The sequence below is a fragment of the Astatotilapia calliptera genome, chromosome 15, assembly GCF_964374335.1.
Source record: "Astatotilapia calliptera chromosome 15, fAstCal68.1, whole genome shotgun sequence".
Lineage (NCBI taxonomy): Eukaryota > Metazoa > Chordata > Actinopteri > Cichliformes > Cichlidae > Astatotilapia > Astatotilapia calliptera.
The window spans coordinates 30,620,299-30,640,108 of record NC_137436.1 but is presented as its reverse complement, the minus strand read 5'-3'; the positions used below and the strand labels follow the sequence as shown (position 1 = coordinate 30,640,108).

The 19,810-nt window shown below is 43.8% G+C and overlaps 1 protein-coding gene across 1 annotated transcript in view; it reads left to right on the top strand.

Annotated features, from left to right (window-relative positions):
• rev3l (REV3 like, DNA directed polymerase zeta catalytic subunit) overlaps window positions 1–19,810 on the top strand; it is an 89,498-nt gene that overhangs the window by 63,783 nt on the left and 5,905 nt on the right. The window contains exons 9-26 of the mRNA XM_026194837.2: window positions 531–673; window positions 2,002–2,130; window positions 2,700–2,937; window positions 3,186–3,328; window positions 4,496–8,267; window positions 10,023–10,933; window positions 11,088–11,173; window positions 11,375–11,500; window positions 12,078–12,270; window positions 12,381–12,492; window positions 12,667–12,782; window positions 14,516–14,634; window positions 15,579–15,697; window positions 15,862–16,003; window positions 17,497–17,741; window positions 18,218–18,326; window positions 18,782–18,988; window positions 19,194–19,303. Of these exons, the coding sequence (XP_026050622.2) occupies window positions 531–673; window positions 2,002–2,130; window positions 2,700–2,937; window positions 3,186–3,328; window positions 4,496–8,267; window positions 10,023–10,933; window positions 11,088–11,173; window positions 11,375–11,500; window positions 12,078–12,270; window positions 12,381–12,492; window positions 12,667–12,782; window positions 14,516–14,634; window positions 15,579–15,697; window positions 15,862–16,003; window positions 17,497–17,741; window positions 18,218–18,326; window positions 18,782–18,988; window positions 19,194–19,303 (7,020 nt within the window). The remainder of the gene's footprint in view (window positions 1–530; window positions 674–2,001; window positions 2,131–2,699; window positions 2,938–3,185; window positions 3,329–4,495; window positions 8,268–10,022; window positions 10,934–11,087; window positions 11,174–11,374; window positions 11,501–12,077; window positions 12,271–12,380; window positions 12,493–12,666; window positions 12,783–14,515; window positions 14,635–15,578; window positions 15,698–15,861; window positions 16,004–17,496; window positions 17,742–18,217; window positions 18,327–18,781; window positions 18,989–19,193; window positions 19,304–19,810) is intronic.

Genomic DNA, 19,810 nt, shown 5'->3' with positions numbered 1-19,810 from the left:
TGCCTAAAATGGAATTCGTTTTTTTTCTTCCTCAAAACCACTCCTGTGAAATCTGTTCCACGTGCGAGTGGCGGCCGCCCGCCTCGTCTTTGTTTCAATATTTCAGAGTCACTAAGTGGTGAGTTGCCAGGCGATGCAGCAGGGGCAGCACGATTAAGGGGGCGTGATAGGCAGCTTGTGGCTGAGGGCGATCCGGAGGGATACAAAGCCCAGTTGGCTGCCTGCCCGTTTTCCATTCATATTCCCTCTGCCAACACACAGACACACACACCACTTAGCTGTACACACCCATATACTTCCTCACACAGTTGCCAGACAAGAGACACTCTGCACACTTGTGCAGTCCCACACACAGCTTTCACCCACTAAACCGAGCACTTTCTCTGATTAAGACCCGCTGTAAAGAGATGCTAATAAAACATGGCTGCTGCACAAGGTGCTCAGCTTTCTAATTCAGCTAACAGCCATGCAGTCAACACTGTTAAATGTTTTGGTAAAAAGTAAAACTTGATGTCTGTTTATCTCCTCAGGACACAAGATCTGTGTGCTTGTGATGGGGAGAACCAAGAAGATTTCCCCGGTGAACTAACACTTCATTTTGACCCCCTGACCCCAGACGGGCTGCCGTGTACCCCTGCTAACGCTGTGGAGGTGCACAGGGGTTCACAGCCAGGTGAGGACAGTTGCAGTAGATGTTTCACAGACCGGCAACAGCAGATTTTGCTTTGAGTTATATCATATCGTTAGCTTCATAGCATAAGTGCCTAAGTCATTGACTTAGTCAAATGACTTAGGCACTTATGCTATGAAGCTAACGATATAGAGTTATCACGATGGGATAGTTTGACCTGCTATGAAACCAATAAAGACCAAAGCTATGTTCTGATTTGGTGTTTTACACTTTTTATTTGGTGGCTCATCAGTAATTTGGTGGCATGAAGTGGGTTAAACCAGATACTGTTGTATCTTTGATAATGGAAGTCATTTCTTTGTACAGGCTGTAGTGAGAACATAGCTTATACTCACTACAGCCTGTACATACTTATAGTTACAGAATATTCACAACATACTTCATACCGTGTACATTATAACATACCATAATAGACCCATTTCTGTAATACACTCACATATCTATATTATTGCTAATATATATTGTAATATATCTATATCACTAAAGCACTTCTGGATGGATGCAAACTGCATTTCGTTGCCCTGTACCTGTGCATGTGCAATGACAATAAAGTTGAATTCTATTCTATTCTTTCTTGGGTAGTTATCAAGGGTTATATAATTGAATAAACTGACTTTTTAGGAAGTTGAATAAGTTTTTGTGCACATAAAACAATGTACAGCGACATTTCTTTCTTACATTTGTTTTGTCTGGCTTTAAAGCCAATATCAGAAATGAAGGTTGTTATAATTGTAAAGCGCTTTGAGGGCCCCGAAAAGCGCTATATAAATGCAATCCATTATTATTATTATTATTATTATTATTATTATTATTATAAGCTTATTAAATCTGAGAACAAAACAGAAGAGAAATCCCCTTTTAAAGTCATCTTGTAAGTAGTCTGATTCACTATAGGAGATGAAGAAGTTCTGGATTTTACGTACTAGCATCCTACACTTCCTTTTCCTTCATAGAATTTAAGCCCTAGTTGGACTAGGTTTCCCTTGTGACATGCATTTGTTTCTTCTCTCATTCTGCCTGTGTGTTTGGCAGGAGAAGTACTTGTTTCATCACCCTGTCGCTCCTTCCCAAGTCCGGGAGTTGAAGGAGTGACGATGTGAGACTGACATTGGGCTAATGTGCAGGAAATCTCTGTGCTTGTGTGTCCAAACGTTTCACTGGTACTCTAGAAACTGCCAAAGATGGTAGTCACCGAGCTAATGCTGAACTGTGCTGCTTTAATATGGTATCTCGGTGAAACTGTTGTTAGCAAAGTGTGACATCGAAGTATGGCTAACGGTAGTTTCCATCTTCTCTGCTGCTGCCCACAGACTATGTGAGGAGCAGTGGGAAAGTCCCAGAGGAGGCTGTCGTTGATGAGGAGGCCATCCTGACTCTCCTGGAGAACAGTCAGTCTTTCCTCCCACTCTCCCAGACATCCAACCACTCGACCCTGTTAGGTAACACAGCCTCTTTCATTCGTGCACGTTTTTAATTTTCTATGCTCGATTTTGCTTCCCATGATTAAACTGTGATTTTTAGGTGATAATTTTAAGGCCGTCTTCCGCAAACAGCATTTCAAAGATGCCGATTCAGTGGTCGGGTCATGTGACTTTGACTCCAGAAGCTTCTGAAATGGATTTTTATGGCTGTTTTGGATTGTTGTCCTGTTGTAAAAGCCACTTTTTTCCCCTTTCCATCCATATTTTCTGATATTTAGTGGATTCTTTCCTCCATATACATCTGGTTCTTGTCCACTTGGCTGCCACTACACCCTGAAAGGAGAAAATATTGACCTCAATGCTTAACAGCTGTCCAAGTGTTGTTTTCTTTAGTAAAAAGCATCTTTAGTTTCTTCTTGTTCTCTTCTACATTTTAAATTCTTCTAAGTTGGTGGCCAAAAACTTGTGAATAAAAGTTTGTAAGCAGACGACATTTCTAGCTTTGATTAACTGGCTGATCTGGAGAGAAAGTTATTGCGTACAGCTGTCTGATATTGTCTGTGTGCTTTATTTTGTCCTCCATGCAGACAGCAGCCGGGACCAAGCCATCATTGACTTGCTGGCAGGCCTGGAGGACGATGGTTTCTGCAGGACACCCGCTAGGCAGAATTCCCAGTCCCGCTCACTCCCCGGTGTCACGAACTACAACTGCAACAGTGATGAAGAGGAAGCAGGCCCAGAACTGGACAAGGAAGAGGCAGAACTCAGTGTTATAATGTCACAGCGTTGGGACAGCGACCCTACTGAGAGTGCTTCCTCTCAGAGGCATGTTTATCTCTGCATGGTTGAAGGCAAAAGTATAACCATCAGTTTTAGAGTATGTTGTGCATCAAAATGTTTTCATTTTTTAGTAATAAGTACAAGTGTAAGCTACACCTTTTTTGTTTCTGGTTGTATCTTAAATAAATAGGTGAGCGATCGCTGTACACGATCTGTGAGTCATCCCCAGTGAGCTCTGCCTGGGCATTTTTCTTTAATAATACGGTTCCTGTCGTTGGTGTGTGTGTGCACAGACCCTGCATGAAGGAGACAGAAAACTGCTTCAGTGATGCCCAGCAGGAGTCCTCTGACGAAGACATGGAGTGGAGTGGAAACAACTCTATGTTCGCTAACCTGTCCATCCCGCAGCTCGATGGCGCCGCAGACGAGAGCAGCGGTGAGTTGTCCTATGATGAGATGTACTGATAAAGCATGAAGTGTCAGCTTGCTTTGATGCCCATCTGACACCCCCCACTGATTCACGCTCTGTCAAGTATGTCAGGAGACGGGATCTGATAGCTGCTACAGAAGACAAAGTTAGTATGATTTTTAGTTTTGGCTCTATGACCTGACAGGCTACAATTTGATGCCAGACTCGGGGGTAAAAACTGACTCTCTGGGGTTAATTAACTGTTCCGTTTTTAGAGCGCGCATGTGTGTTTGGAAAGATGACTACAACTTCATAGACTGGTAATAGACTCATTGTACATGGACAACAAAATATGGGTACTTCACGTCAGCTGTGCAGGAATAAATAACAAACAGGAGAAATGTATACCGTCGAGAAGAATATCATATGCTTTATACTTATTATGAATTGTTTTTATATATTTAATAACTCATTATAGATATAAGATCTGTCTGCATATATTCACATAGAAGTATTATCAGTCCATAGCATGACCATATTTGAGCTGTTATTTATCACCCCACCTGCATTAGATGACTTTATCAGTAGCTCAACTGGGCCAAAAGCAGAACAACTACATTATCAGAAGAGCCAGAGCAGAGAATGAGGGACAAGCTTCCTGCTGATGCACATGTTAGTGATGTTCTAGTTGCCCTGTGTCTTATGTAGAGCGATGGTCACTTTCTTATTGAGCTTAAATTATGAATTTTGGCATTCAACATGTTATAATGGCATAGAAATATTGTAGTAGTTTGACTTTTTAAAATTTAAATTAGTGCTGTCAGCGTTAATAGCATTAAAATGACGTTAACGCCATTAACGCGGCAAATCTCGGTTAGCAGGTTAACACGTGTGCAGGGCTGCATGGTGCTAATGCGTTGATGCCGCATTAGTGAAACGTTTGGGGTGATCCACGTTAACTCGTTAACGGAGAATTGCCGTGTTAATGCGGTTATGGCGTTAACGTCCTTTTAACGAGATTAACGCTGACAGCACTAATTTAAATATATCAAAATAGTGATCGATCTCACCCTGGGGTTTTGGGCTAAGATTCATGGGTGATTGCGCTGTCTGATCAGATGAATTTCAGGTTAATTTCTTGCAGCTGTGGATACTAACTGATATGCCTCTTCTTCTCACATGCTGTATCCATAGATTCCTCCTTAACAGATAGTGGCTCAATGACGCAGTCTTCGCTTACGGCCACTGAAAAGATGTTGGGCAAAAGAAATCCCATCCCAGGGGAGACGGTCCACCTTGAGCCACCATCTACAGCTAAGATCCTTTTGGAGTGCAAGCATCCCGAGCACATACCAGTTCACGTGTTGGACACGGAGCAGCCGCTTGACAAGCACTTTCAGTTAAAAAGCAGTCAGGACAGCAGTAGTGAATGTTTGACAGGGTTCAAGGTGAATAAAGAAATCCCCTACATCCAGCCAGTCAAGCACCCTATTCCCTGCATATTAGCCAATCACCCTGAGGTGTCTCCCATCTGCATGGACAAAGAAGAACTACGACCTTTGTACACCTACGATAAGAAAGCTTCGATAGCTTTGGATAAGACGGATATTGAAAGTTTCCCATTTGGTAATGGAAAGGTCGCCAAGGACAGGAAGAAGTACAGCAGTATAAAGAATGTAGAAACAAACCGTCTGTCCATTCTTCAGAACCACAGGGGCTTTTCTCTCTGTTATTCTGAGCTGAGAAACTGCTCAGCTAAGACTGACCTGGAACTGAACACGAAAGACAATAAAAGCCCCCTTCTGAGGAGCATCACATCAGCCCCATCGACCTTGAAGGAGGACGAGTTTCTTGATCCTCATGAGGACGAAATTGGTAAAGACGGCGAGGAAGGAGATGTCGGTGAGCTGAAAATCAGGTACGAGGACTATCAGGAAAATAAGACTGAGAGGACTATTGTTGCCCAGCAGGAGGCACACTACAAGTTTTTCCCCAGTGTCATTCTCTCCAACTGCCTCAGCAGAAAGAAACCTGGGAACAAGAAAATGGCTGACACCTGCAGTAAAGTAGAACAGGCCCAACCTCGCAGGTCTAAGCTAAAGATGAACAAAAAAAGGCTAGGTATGACAGGACCTAGGAACAAATTAAAGATGGTCCAAAGCTCTACCTCTGATGGCCAGATTAGCACCGGCATCACCTCAGTAACACCTGCTAGTCCTGTGACTACGGACACTGAAATGCTGATTTCTGAGGATCATCAGGATTTACAAGAGGCCGAGTTGATCAAAGAGGAAACGATTGTGAAAAATGAGTCTGAAAGTGAGGAGCGGTCCATAGGTGAACAAGCAGAACCACAGCCAGAGCCCCTTGTCTCCAGCTCTGCTACCAATTCCTATTTTTCTGAGGAAACTAAAGACTCTACTGAGGATGTGGTAAGCCCACTGCAAGATTTGTCTGCCAAAGTCACCTGTACTAAACCGTCAGCACTGCCAGGTAGTAAATACACCCTGAGGACCAAACGGAAGATGAAATATGATTCAGAGGATGGGGAACACTCAAGTGCTACTCGTTCTAAAAACCTAGCTTCTGTCAAAGAACGACTTAAGGACAATGATGTCTCAGGTGGGCAAGAAGTAAAGTATCAGAGAAGACGCAAGAAGGAACCTCCTATTATTATAAAGTACATTATTATTAACAGGTTCAAGGGAGAGAAAAACATGCTGGTGAAGATGTCCAAAGTGAATGCAGCTGAGCAGTTGGTGGTGTTGACGCCAGACAAGCTAGAGCACTATAAAAAACTGGCTCCTCTCAAGGATTTCTGGCCCAAGGTACCAGAATCCACTGCTGTTAAGTTTCCCGTGACTGAACCAAAAGCCAAAAAACATCCCAAAAGAAAGGCAAAGGTTAACTCCACAAATAAAAAGACTATCAACAACTCCTCCAAACCTCTGATCAGACAGGGTGAAAGGGTTCAGAGGCCAAAAGGCCGCAAAAAAGCCCCAGTCCTGCCATCTCTGCCACCCCCTAGACCATGTTACTGTGAGTTGGCACATGACTATGATGTTGACTATTCAGATGTCATGGTAGAGTTGGGCTACCTCTCAGATAGATCCCAAAGCCCGAGAGACTCAACGCCTCCACGCTGTTGGTCCCCAAGTGACCCCCTCATGAATACCAGGAGTTCAAAAGAGCTGATAAATCCACACATTGACCCATGTCTTAGTTCTGCTTTCCAAAAGCCACATAGATCGTCTACAGCCAAAGGAGCATGCAGTAAGTGTCAAACTGCCAAACCCAAGAGACTGTCAGATGCTAAAAGGAAAACAAGTAAGTCTGCAGAAAAGCCTAAAACTGAGAAGGCAAAACAAGGTAATCCTGCTATTTCGAGGCAGAGGATCAAAGCTGGAGGGGCTGTCAACAGTTCTACAAGCACTACAAGACCTAGAAGGTCTCGTAAAAAGAAAACAGAGGAACCCAAAAGCCATGACTTAAGTAAAGAGAGCTCCCAACTCCTTTTCCCAGAGGATGAGTTGCCTCCTTCTGAGAACTCTTCACAAGAGGTTCCTCCATTTCAACAGCAGGTGGGCAAAGACAGCCAGAGCACGTCCCAGACTCCATCTACACCAGAAAGGAACTCAGTAACCAAGTTTATCAAGCCAAAGGTTGAAGACTGTGAGACTTCCATCATGGAGGTCAACCAAAGCATTTCGGCACCTGCTCAGACGAAGCAGCAAGCTTGTCAGACCACCGTGGTAAAGGCAGAGGATTCACAGGATTATTGCACAGACTTTCTGCCTCCAGTACAGGAACACAATAAAGATGCCCAGCTAAAAGAAGGTCTCCCACACTCAGGCCCCAAGAACGGGGAGATCCCCCCTCTCTCTGAGACCCCATCTGGCTTGGCTGTCCTCAAGAAGCTTCTTCAGACGAGGCAGAAGGGACAGCCCCTTCCCATACAAGTGGTTGGTACAGCAAGCCACTCTACAGCCATAGCCCAGGCGGCAGCACTTCTAATTCCCACCACTAAACCCACTAAATCCAGAAAAGCCCCCACCCTCACTTCTCGGAAACCCAGGGCCCCAAAATCTACCACAGCAAAAGAAAAGGGGCCGAGAAACAGGAAAGGCAAGACAAGCAGTACTCAGCCAAAACTGTCAGTAAAGCAGGAGGGAAGCATGTCAGATGAATGTCCCCTCTTCCTGTCAGACCCGGGACTGGACAGATGCAATTTCATAGAGGACAGCTTGTCACCAGAGCTCCCGCACAACTACACATTTGATATAAATGCTATCGATCAAACAGAGTTCTCCAGTCCGTACAGTGGCAGTCAGTTTGTCGTGACTGATAAAAATTTACCGGTCAAATTCCTGAGTGACATCAGCCAGGATTCTGTATCTGCTCAGGCGCCGGACTCCGAAAAGAAACTTGACAGGCTGCTTTGTTCTGGGGAGGATCTTCAAAGGGGCTCTGACTGCAACAGAGCAAGGCCGGACAGCCCTGACCTTTTAGATGGGCATACGAACCGCGAGCCTACATCAAGCCTCACGTCCCTCAAGAGCAGAGAGTGGGACTTCTCTTTAGGTAAAGCCCACACGCTCAGCCCCTTTCAAGACTTTCACTGTGAGAGGAAAGAGCTGCTCTTTTCAGTTTTCGACTCACTGCCTTTAAGCTCCGCTTCATTCGTCGACCACGAGGGCTCACCAACAGGTGAGCTGCCGGATGGCATTGACGGACTAACATCCACCACCCCCAGCAGCTCTCCACGCTCCATCAGCTCGCTATCACAGGTGAGGGCAAGCCAGCTGCAGCGAGGGACAGCGGCCGGAGGAGCCCACATTCTCAAGCCCCTCATGTCCCCTCCCAGCCGAGAGGAGATCCTCAGCACTCTTCTGGACCTGGAGATGTCAGAGGCCACCTTCCTGGAGCCTTTCTGCAGTGACCCCTCTGATGCCCCAGGGAAGCCAATGTAAGAGTAACAGCAACAGTAACCATCATCTAGCATGCATTATTTACTAAATATAACAAAATAAATGTATTAGTAAAGTTTTCACATAAGAGCCAGAATCTAACTCAGGGGTGTCAAACTCAAATGCACAGTGGGCCAAAATTTAAAACTGTCGCAGGCTAACATTAATATTTATTGAAAAAAAATCTTCCTCCAGATATAAGAATTAAACTTTTCTTATGGACTTAAACAAGTTTTGCTGAAAAGCTGAATATGGAACAAGCAAAGCTTAATACTAAACAATATATATTAGGGGTGCAACGATACACAAAATTCACGGTTCGGTTCGATACTTTGGTGTCACGGTTCGATATTTTTTCGATCCAAAAAAATGTTCATGCCTTTTTAATTTGTCATTTATTAAAATTATAAATATATATTTTAACTCAAAAGTACAGTTTTTAAATTTAATGTTGCTGAAACAAAGTAATAATAAAAAAAAAATCTGATTGAGGAATCACTCATCTTTGGAAAAGAGAGTTTATTACAGAGAAATGTCTCTTTCCAAAATGAAAGCTATACTATGCGCTTCTTCTGGGCTATATTCTCAGCAGCATATTAAACATATCAGGTCCCCATAAGGAGAATCATGTGCTAACAGCTGTCTAAATGACTCGGGTAAAGTTAGTAGCATGCTTGCTTGTTGTTTTTGTCTGCTTCCACTTGTCTTTGCACTAGGATGATGTCGGAGTAAATGTGCAGTCATATTCGTTGTGTTCCCACTAGTGCTGTCAGCGTTAATCTCGTTGAAATGACGTTAACGGCACAACACGGAAAATCTCCGTTAACGAGCTACCCCTGATCGCCCTGTGCGTGGGGCTGGACGGCGTCAACACGTTAACGAGCAAACTGCGCTAACACACTAGTTCCCACCAATGTAATTGAGCATTGCATGGCACATCCAACATACTGTTTTACTTTTGTCCATGACGCGCTTACCTTCGGGGTCATACGTCACATGAAAACCAAAATAGTTCCAAACACCAGATCTGAATGAGGGTGGGGGAGGTTCAATTTGCCATGTTGCAAGGAGAGCTTAACTTCTGTCTCGCTAGCTTGCCCTGCGCTCAGTGAATCTGCGTTCGACTACTCCGCCTAGGCTGCACTGTCGAGCGCAGATCCACTGAGCGCTCAACACAGACAGCATCGACAGAAGGAAAGTTGATAAAATAAATTAAAAATTTTGTATTGTTCGATACATATGCGTACCGAACCGAAAGCACTGTATCGAACGGTTCAATATCGAGTATCGTTGCACCCCTAATATATATATTAGCTGTATAATACCAGTAGGCCAGCTCTAATAGTAATTTGGTGTGGCTTTGTGGGCCAAATGTAATTAGGCTGCGGGCCAGAGTTTGACACCTATGATCTAACTGATTGTGATGGTTGGTAAGGTTTTATATTTGTTTGTGGGATTTTTTTAGCTTCCCTCACAGGCTTTTTAATTGGGTTGTAAAACATCTTAATCGACAAAGTACTGCAATAAATAAAAGGAAGGTTGTCAGATAAGAGAATAGAAGTCCAGTGAGGAAAGAGTTTTAGCATTTGTTTTAGACTACAGCAAACTCAATCCTTTATCATTAAATGTCTGAAATTTCCATATGTTCAAAAAGAAATCCACTGATCTGGCTCTGTTTTATACTGTCTACATGATGATTTATTGTAATTCAAATGGAAATGAGTGTACTGATCCTTTCCTCGTCTTTTCTCCAGGGAGGTCGGTGGCCGTAAGCTAACAGTGGGCACTCGGCTAGCTCGGGAACTTGCAGAGTTTGGTGGAGACCTGTCTCTGGAAGGCCTCCATTTCTGGAAGACGGCCTTCTCGGCCATGACGCACCCCGCCACCACCGTTATCTCATCTTGTCAAGGAGCAGAGGCTTCAGAGACAAATAAACAAAAGGCAGAGGGTGACCTATCCTCATCCAGCGATAAGAAGGTGGTGCTTTTGCCCTGCAAAAACCCACCAAGCCGCAAGCGTGTGCAGGTGTGGCTAAAAGCTAGAAAGCAGTATGAGAGTCTACAAAAAGGCAGGAGAGAGTGTGAGGTGCTGAAGACAGAAAGGGCTGGTCTGGAGGTGGAGGAACATGGGAGCTCAGAGAGAAGCGAATTGCCAGCTGCTGACAGAAGCTTGAAGGTTGAGCTCTGTGGTAACTTTTCCTGTACCAGAACTCAAAGGAGAAAGAAACAGAGCCTGTCTTTAATCCTGTCTCCGCTGGAGAATACAAGATTGAGGTGTAAATCCACAGAAGCAAGTCCAGTTTCAGATAAAGGCAGTGTCTGTCTTGAACAGGAGGACAAAAATAAAGAGGATGATGATGATAAAACCACCTGTCCAGAGTCCCCAGAGCTGCCTACATGGCAGCAGTCCCATCAACCAAGCCCCTCTGGCCAAGGACAGCTCAGTGAGAACAAGCCAGGTGAAGACTCTCCAGAACCGCTATCACCTATGCGCTGTAATTCCCCAGAGCTGCTAAGAGGGAACCACAGTCCCTCACCTCTCGCTGTCAGTGACAGGGATGAGAGGAGAACCAGTCCCCAGCTCATTCACAGCACCCCTTTCTTGAGGAGGCGATGGAGAAGCAAAGAAGATCTGGATCCAGTGTGCAGCACACCCATATCTCAGGGTAAGGAATGTGCATCTGTCTCCTTTGATGTTGTGACACCATCAACTGTTAGAAAGAATTGCGGTAAATCCTAACTTGGGAAAATTCAGCATGGAGTTTCTGTTATTAATATTCACTGTTATTCACTCCTTCTCTGGTCTAATTCCCGCTGCAGAGGATCCTGTTTCTCAGAGACTTCAGCAGAGGAGGCGGAGCCAGGCAGACCCCCTGAGAAGAGTGTTACTGACCACGCAGATGAAGGTCAAAAACTGATTGTGATTTTTCTTTTTAGACTTTTAAAACAAAAACTACAAGCCGCACGGGTCAGAAAGTCAACTATTTAGTATCACTCCAGAACATTGCATGTAGCAGTCCTGTCTCTCAGGTCGCTGATCGTTTGATGTGCCTGTGATTTCCTCCTGATTCCAACTTTTCTTGTCATGTTTTTTTTATCCCCCACAGAATCAGTTTGCTGCTTTGAATGTGCCAAAGAAAGATAACTCTCAGATCGAAGGGCCAAGTATAGCCAACTCCTACGGCTTTAAAGTCAGCATGCAGAACCTACAGGATGCCAAAGCTCTGCATGAGGTAAGTCTAGGGCAACTAACCTGTAGCTCTTTTCCAAGTCGATGAATAAATGGCTTTGTTCTGGTTAGATGTTGGTTTTGCTTTGTTTTGTTTTTAAGAGAAAGTGTCCACCTGATTGGGAAGAAGGATTTATTTCCCCAAGTATCATCACAACATCCTGCTTTCGACTTTGACTGTCCTATCGCCAAATCGATATGCTTTACACAAAACAACTAAATAAAACCAAGACACACCCAGCTTTGAATGTAGGCCTGAGTACAGGTGTTTTGAATGTATGCACAGATTTGATTAAGTTCAAGCTTTTTCCAAAAAGGCCTGAACGTAACTGAGATCACTGCCAGCACACGTAGATCTCATTAAATTCAAAGAGAGGTTTGTCATGTTTTCATGGTTTCAGGCCTCTTTAATATCTCTTGAATACTGTAATTTCTGTTAGAGTGGTTGGTTTATTTATTTATATTAATGATTGAGCTAAATACGAAATAAAAGACTGTGGTTTAACAGGCAGAGGGTGACAGGATGTGCTGCTTTTAGTCTATTAAACCTCAAATGTATTTGTTTCCGCCTCCATCTTCAGGTCCAGCACCTGACACTGATGACCATGGAGCTTCATGCAAGAACCCGCCGTGACCTCGAACCTGACCCCGAGTTTGACCCCATATGTGCCTTATTCTACTGCTTCAGTTCAGATACCCCCCTGCCTGATGTAGACAACACCCAGCTCACAGGGGCCATCGTGGTAGATAAAGACCATCCAGGTTCCGGCCAAGGTGAAGCACGCGAGCGGTGTTTTCCTCCGAGAACATAAGGTTCGATCACTAGTTTTAAAGCCACTAGATAATTGGCTGTTTTTTTTTTCTGTTTCTAATCGCTCCCGCAGGATCCAGAGGAAGAACGCCGTTGCTGGTCAGATCAGGTGTTTCTGGGCTGCAAGTGACATACGCTGCTGATGAGAAGATGCTGTTTGACGTGTTGGTCACCATCATGAGGAGGTGTGTGCAACTGTTTTATGAAAGGGAACCAAGGGCAGAGTTGCTGCAACTGTAGTGCATCATTACTATCATTTAAATTTGCCTTCATTGTAGATTTTACACCTCCTACAGGGGTGGGGGTGGGATTTGTTTTGAGAAATGATCTCCATCTGCTAACACGGTCTGTTCTGTCAGATTTGACCCGGACATCTTGGTGGGCTACGAGGTGCAGTTGCATTCTTGGGGCTACCTCCTTCAGCGGTCCTCAGCACTTGGAGTGGATCTGTGCCAGCAGCTGTCACGAGTGCCAGGTACAGCCAGGAGCCACTGAAAGTAGTCCCTGCTGTGGTACCCAGTATGGCAGTTCAGGGGACGCAGAAGTAAAGATTTGGGGGTTTTGAGAGGAAGCTACTTTCAGCCGCTGGTAGCTTTCAGCAGGTAGCTCTGCATGTTCGATTTAGACACAAACAGTGACGACTTAACCTCTACACCCTCAGGCACACTGAAGAAGTGAGTCTGAAAGTAGGTGAATAAAATCAAAAACCATACCTGATTGTAATTTAAGATTGTCTTCTCATGCAGCTCTGATCCATACTTTTGGCCAAAGATGTTTCTTTCTTCAATTTGATTACTTTTTTTAAGGAAGTGGATGAAGTCATAGGGAGCTAGATCAGATAATTCAGTACAGGTGGTTAGCCGGGGTTACACAGTAGTGCACAGTTATGGTCACTTCTGCCGAAAGGTCTCCCCCCTCCATGTGGGCAGCCAGACCCTGGCAGACAAATGTGCACAACCTATGAAGAGAGTAAGCAAAGACACTTCTGAGGCTTTTGACTCCAGTGAAAGGCGGTGTCCATGGGACACGACAGTGAGACTCACTTGCCTCAAAAACTGTCAGTTTAGTGTTCATGACTCAATAATAAAGGGAGAGATCCATCTGCTGACCAAAAAGAACATAAACACTAGTCTCATTTTGCAAAAAAACATCTCAATGATTCCAAAATTCTCTGCAAAATATTCTGTGGATTGAAGGAAGAAGAGTTGAACTTGTTGAGTCCTGTTACATCTGGAGTTGGCTGTTACGAGAACATCATGTCATCAGTTAAACACGGTGGTGGTAGTGTGATGGTCTTGAGCTGCTTTGCTGAGACTTTCTGTAATCGATGGAACCATGAGCTCTGCTCTCAACAGAATATCCTAAAGGAGAATGTCCAACCATCAATTCATTGCACGAAGCTCCAGTGATGTTACATATGAGGAGAATGATCTGAAATGCCTCTGAAGAAAAACGTGTAGTGGAAGTTTTGGCGTGGCATAGTCACAGTTCAGATTTCTATTCAAATTCAGATGCTTTGCCGTGGCTTTAAACGGGCCATTCATTTTCCAAAACCCTCAAATGAGGCTGAATTAAAGGTTTATTTTTGGCATGGGGGCAGGTAGGCTTCGAGAACATTTTCCCTTAATGCATGACACTATCATTTAAAAACTGCATTTTGGATTTAGTCAGGTTGTCTTTGTCAGATTTTAATGTTAGACAGTCCGGAACGTGACAAATATGGAAAAAACTAAAGTGACAAAGGGGGCGAATACATCTTCCCATCTTCCTGTCTCACTAGGTGTGAAATTCCCTCTTAAAATGTGCTTGTGACTCATCAGGGTTGATCCACAATTAGCAGCTGGCACTAAATGTGCAGCCACATATTAAACACGCGCAGTACTTTACTGTGCATCCCTGTTATTGAATCTGACAGTGTGAGTTTGGCTAATGAAAGCCAGTACATGGTGTGTGTGCTGGATCTGGTGCATAATGTAGGTACACATTGTAGATAATATAAGTGCAAACGTGTAGCCCCATTTTTGTGGTGTGCCTGTGACTGAGTCTTGATACAGCATGTATGTGTATGTGTTTGCCTGTATAAGTGTGTGAATGTGTGATTCCCTTTGAGTGTGTGTGTGTGTTTGTGTACTCGAGCTGAATGGAGAGCCTCTGGCGGCTTCCCTCCTCTGTAATCGGCTGCCTGTCTGGCTCTGTGCGTGTCCTCAGGTGACTCCAAAGAGAACCGCTTTGCTGCAGAGAGGGATGAGTACGGAGCCGACACCATGACAGAGATCAACATCATCGGGCGCATCACCCTTAACCTGTGGAGGGTGATGAAAACTGAGGCAGGTGTCCTGGCATGACCTCCTCACAGCTTTGTAGCTCGTGACCTACTTTCTGTCTTTCCACTTGTTTTTCCCAGCACGGCTCTCCCCACTTTACTTTTTCTGCTGCTGCTTTTTCTGTGACTCTTATTTTTTTCATAGTTTCATATAAAGTGAAGCTCTCGTATTAACAAATAAAAAATGTTATCATCAAGTAGTTATTATTGTCTTTACATTCCCTCAACCCCAGTGACTCCAGTTTTCTCTGTCCTGTTGTTTGATTCTGTTTACTGTGAGCTGCTGCTGTCTGAACTGGTCCAGTTGTTTTGCAGCTTTATGCTGTGTGCTCTGTTGCTTTTGGATTAAAACTACTTTTTTTTCTCTCACCAAGAATACACGGGGATTCCCTCAGTCAGCTAGGATATATAGATATAGATATAGATATATATAGATATAGATAGATATAGATATATTTATATATCTATAGATATATCTATAGATATATCTATATATATATAGATATAGATAGATATAGATATATCTATATATCTATCTATAGATATATATCTATAGATAGATATAGATATATCTATAGATATATCTATAGATATATCTATATCTATAGATATATCTATAGATATATCTATAGATATATCTATAGATATATCTATATATCGAGAGAGAGAGAAAGAGAGAGAGATCTCTACAGCTCATCCACAAAAAGACTACAATGTGTGATTAGTGGTCACATGTAGACACTTGTATACATTTAAGTAAGCTAACACATCTCTTGTAAAAGATTCAGAGTTTTAGTTGAAGTGAGGAAACGTTAACCCTTTGTGCTACTCTTTTCCTTGCGTTCTGTTATTGCTATTATTTGATTCTGATCCATAAATTGTGTAAACGTCAGAGAGAGGCAGTTTTGAAAAATAGAACTAGAAAATGTTTTTTCTTTCCTCCTCCAGGTGACGTTAAACAACTACACTTTTGAAAACGTGGCCTTCCATGTGCTCCACCAGCGCTTCCCTCTCTACAGTCCCCGCACTCTCTCTGACTGGTTTGACCACAACACAGACTTGTACAGGTTTGTGCCGGGGTCAAACACAACCAGCTTTTTGGACATTACCTTACATGAAATTAAAAGATGTAGTACAAAGAGATGGTTGTAAATTTCTCATAATTGACTCTTCCCTTGAAGCCAGCTCTGTAACTCTGGCTTATATGATTATCCTGTTTGTGTTGCTCTAGGTGGAAGATGGTGGATCACTACGTGAGCCGTGTGCGTGGCTGCATGCAGCTCCTGCAGCAACATGACATCATTGGCAGAACCAGCGAGCTGGCCAGGCTGTTTGGAATTCAGTTTTTCCACGTTCTGACCCGAGGATCACAGGCATGCACACACACACACTCACAAACAATTCCCAATAATTTTTAGTTCAGTCCTCAAATAGCTTGGTAGGAGACACAGGCAGGGCATTTCTATGGAAAATCCAAGTTTGTGGTTCAGTTCGACCGGCTCAAATCGACCGAGGTCAGTCTATCCTTCCTGGTTAGTTAATAGTTGACTGTTCAGGTAGATGAAGTCCCTTTGATGTTCTCTGTGTGAGATAACTGCAGATTTTTTTTTTTTTTTGTTTTGAAACCTCAGGTTCAGTCATGGGGTGAGAAAAGTTTAGAGCATGCTTCTGTCTCAGTGCCGTGTGAGCAGGGTTTTAACCATGTTGGTGAAAATGTATGAGAACATTTTAAAAACCCAGTTCCGCGTGGTGCAGCCTGAAATCTGTCAGTGGGTAACAAAGTGGGTCGTATAGCTGATGACCGTCTTCACATCGAAAAATGCTGACGAGTGTACGGTAAGAAAGTGGGATGAAATCATGTTGCAGTGAGCTAGAGTTACACTCATCAGCATTTGGATGTTAACAATGGATCGTGTGTGTGTGTGTGTGTGTGTGTGTGTGTGTGTGTGTGTGTGTGTGTGTGTGTGTGTGTGATTTTAAAATTGTCCAGTAATTCTCATCCAGTTTTGGAGGTGTTTTTCTGCTCTGCTGGTTTAGCGTTGAGCTCACTGTAGACGAGCCCCGCCTGTACTGGTTTGATCACTGCTTACTGCTGCACAGATTTCTGTGCACACTGATGCTGACATGCGCTAACATCATGCAGTTACAGCCTCAGAGCACAATGGGAAACTGTCTAGGCTCTCAACTGGTGTCACAGCTGTTTGCCTCAGAGGTTGACTAAACAGTATGACATTTAATCTGTTAACACAGTAAATGTGTGGCTGATGTTGATGTTTTCTAGTTGAAGAGATCACTGCCTACACATGATTTCAAAGCCCTATAATCTTGGATCCAACTGCCGCCTCCTCGATTTCTCAAGGTGACCATGACGGATGACTGAGAAGTTACACAGATAATTTGATTTAAATATTAACTAACACAAAAATATTACTTATTAGAGAGACAGATACATCTGCTCTGCAAACAGGGATGATGCTGCGCCCGTAAAACATTTTAACAACTGCGGATTGAATACAACCTGATACTGGGGTCTGATAACACCTTCCTAAATCTGAATCAGCTCCAGCAGGGTATGAGTGATTCTCTGACTTCCTGTACAGACTGAATGCAGCTGAAATCTGTTTGACTTGATTGCAGCTTTTTGTATGTTTCCCAATGCTGCTGCTTCCACCTGCCAAATATGAACTAAAAAGTAAAAAAAACCTAAAAACTCTGAGTTACTTAAACACACCGAGCGTGCTCCAGATGAGATTGTCATTAAGACATCATTAAGAGTTTTGTTTGCAGGTGGTAAAAATTCCAGTTGGATGTGTGAAGGAACAAAAGGAATAATAAGTCAAACTTTGTTTCCTCCTCTTGTCTTTAGTACCGTGTGGAGTCCATGATGCTGCGTGTGGCCAAGCCCCTAAACTACGTCCCAGTGACGCCCAGCATACAGCAGCGTGCCCAGCAGAGGGCTCCACAGTGCATCCCTCTGGTGATGGAGCCCGAGTCCCGTTTTTACAGCAACTCGGTGGTTGTGCTGGACTTCCAGTCGCTCTACCCTTCCATTGTCATCGCATACAACTACTGTTTCTCCACCTGCCTCGGCCATGTGGACAACCTGGGAACGTAAGGACATGACAGGCCCACACAGCTACAGCATGTAGAGAACTCGCTCAGACTGCACGCCTGCCAGGAAAATCTCCCTCTGGCAGCGGCTTCCTCCCCTCATTATTTTTAATGGAACAGGCACGCTGAGAGCTCGGCATGTTGTTCACAGCTCAGGGCGGCGAGCAGCGCAACTTAAGACTGAGTTCAGGTTTTCAGTGAGATTTGTGTGGTTGCATAGCAACAGCAAGGAGCCATGAACACTTCTTTCCACATGCATATGTCTGCTACATTGAAGTAACACAAAAAGAGTGGTTTGTGGCAGGCGTGCACAGGCTTCATCCTCAGCAGAGACAGCTCAGTGGGGTGCAGTTCAGATTTCTACACGGGCATTTTTCTCACTTATACCTGACGCTGTCTTTCCAGACAGTAATATTCACATTGCAAGAATAATGTTAAGTGATTGAACTGGTGTTCTTGTTCACATTCTGTCTCAGGCCTGATGAGTTTAAGTTTGGCTGCACCTCCCTGCGAGTCCCTCCCGAGCTCCTCTACCAGCTCCGCAACGACATCACCGTGTCGCCTGGTGGCATCGCCTTCGTTAAGGTACAGCAACCTCATCATCATGACCGTTGTCTCTGACGAGACCTCACCAAGCTCTTAGTGTTGGCGTTGTGATGGATTGTCTCATTAGTTGCTGTGAAGGGCCAGTGCCTCCTAAGAAAACCCACTTTGTGATCTCTGTGCTTCCATTCATTCACTGCCTGATTGCTCCACATTGCCCGTTTTTACCCTGTTGTGCTACTTAAGCAGCTCTCACAGTAGATCAGGAACATCTTTATTTTTGTTATTTACACTGAGAGATATTGTGGGCCTAAAGCTAAACTTCTAAATTGCTTTTTACGTTCTAAGTTACAGCGCTTCCCCATGCTGCAGATCAGGCCCATTTTAGGTCCTTCTTAGAGTTTTGGTGCAACCCTACTTTATGTTTCTTCATTGTAAAAAAAAAAAAAAAAAAAAAAAATCTGTGTTTTAAATGATCTGTGTTTTATTTGTTCTAGTCTTCAGTGCGTAAAGGTGTCCTGCCCATGATGCTGGAGGAAATCCTCAACACAAGGATCATGGTGAAGCAGTCCATGAAAACATACAAGCAGGACAAATCCCTGACGAAGCTGCTGGACGCACGGCAGCTCGGACTCAAGCTCATCGCCAACGTCACCTTTGGATACACCGCTGCTAACTACTCTGGGCGCATGCCCAGTGTGGAGGTAGGCTCAGCAGCAGCTGCTATATGGTCTCTGCACTGTGCACTCCCAGTACGATACCACTATAATCCATGAAAATAGTTGTTGTTGCTTTGTCAATCAAACTATTTTCTCTGTATTATTGTAGGGCCTTTACCTTGAGTCAGTGTTGCTGTGAATGTAGTCGTAACCCCTTTGCTCCAATATTTATTAAATCTGCTGTGTCCAGGTTGGAGACAGCATTGTCCACAAAGCCAGAGAGACCCTGGAGAGAGCCATCAGGATGGTCAATGACACGAAGAAATGGGGAGCGCGTGTTGTGTACGGAGACACTGACAGGTAAGCAATTTTACAAGACTTTTTGACTTTTTCTCAGATGTAAATACTAGGGGTGCAACGATACACAAAATTCACGGTTCGGTTCGATACTTTGGTGTCACGGTTCGATATTTTTTCGATACAAAAAAATGTTCATGCCTTTTTAATTTGTCATTTATTAAAATTATAAATATATATTTTAACTCAAAAGTACAGTTTTTAAATTTAACCCTAACCCTTGTGCGTGTTTTTTATTTTGACAGCGAATACGCACCTGCGGACCACTTATGTGCAGCCCTGGTTATTTAGCTCATCATATTGCAGCCACAGAAATTCTTTTGTCCATGAAACCATAAAGCTGCACTTTCTTTTTGCCTTATAGTCTGATTTGTCATAACTTCTCCGTTTTGTGGTAAGCTTTTCTTTGGCTGTCACTTCTTCACCCTGACCTGTCTTATTTGGCTCAGCAGAACTAAAATATATATCTGTCTGTGAAGGTCCTCAGTCATCCAGGTCATCATAGTCAAA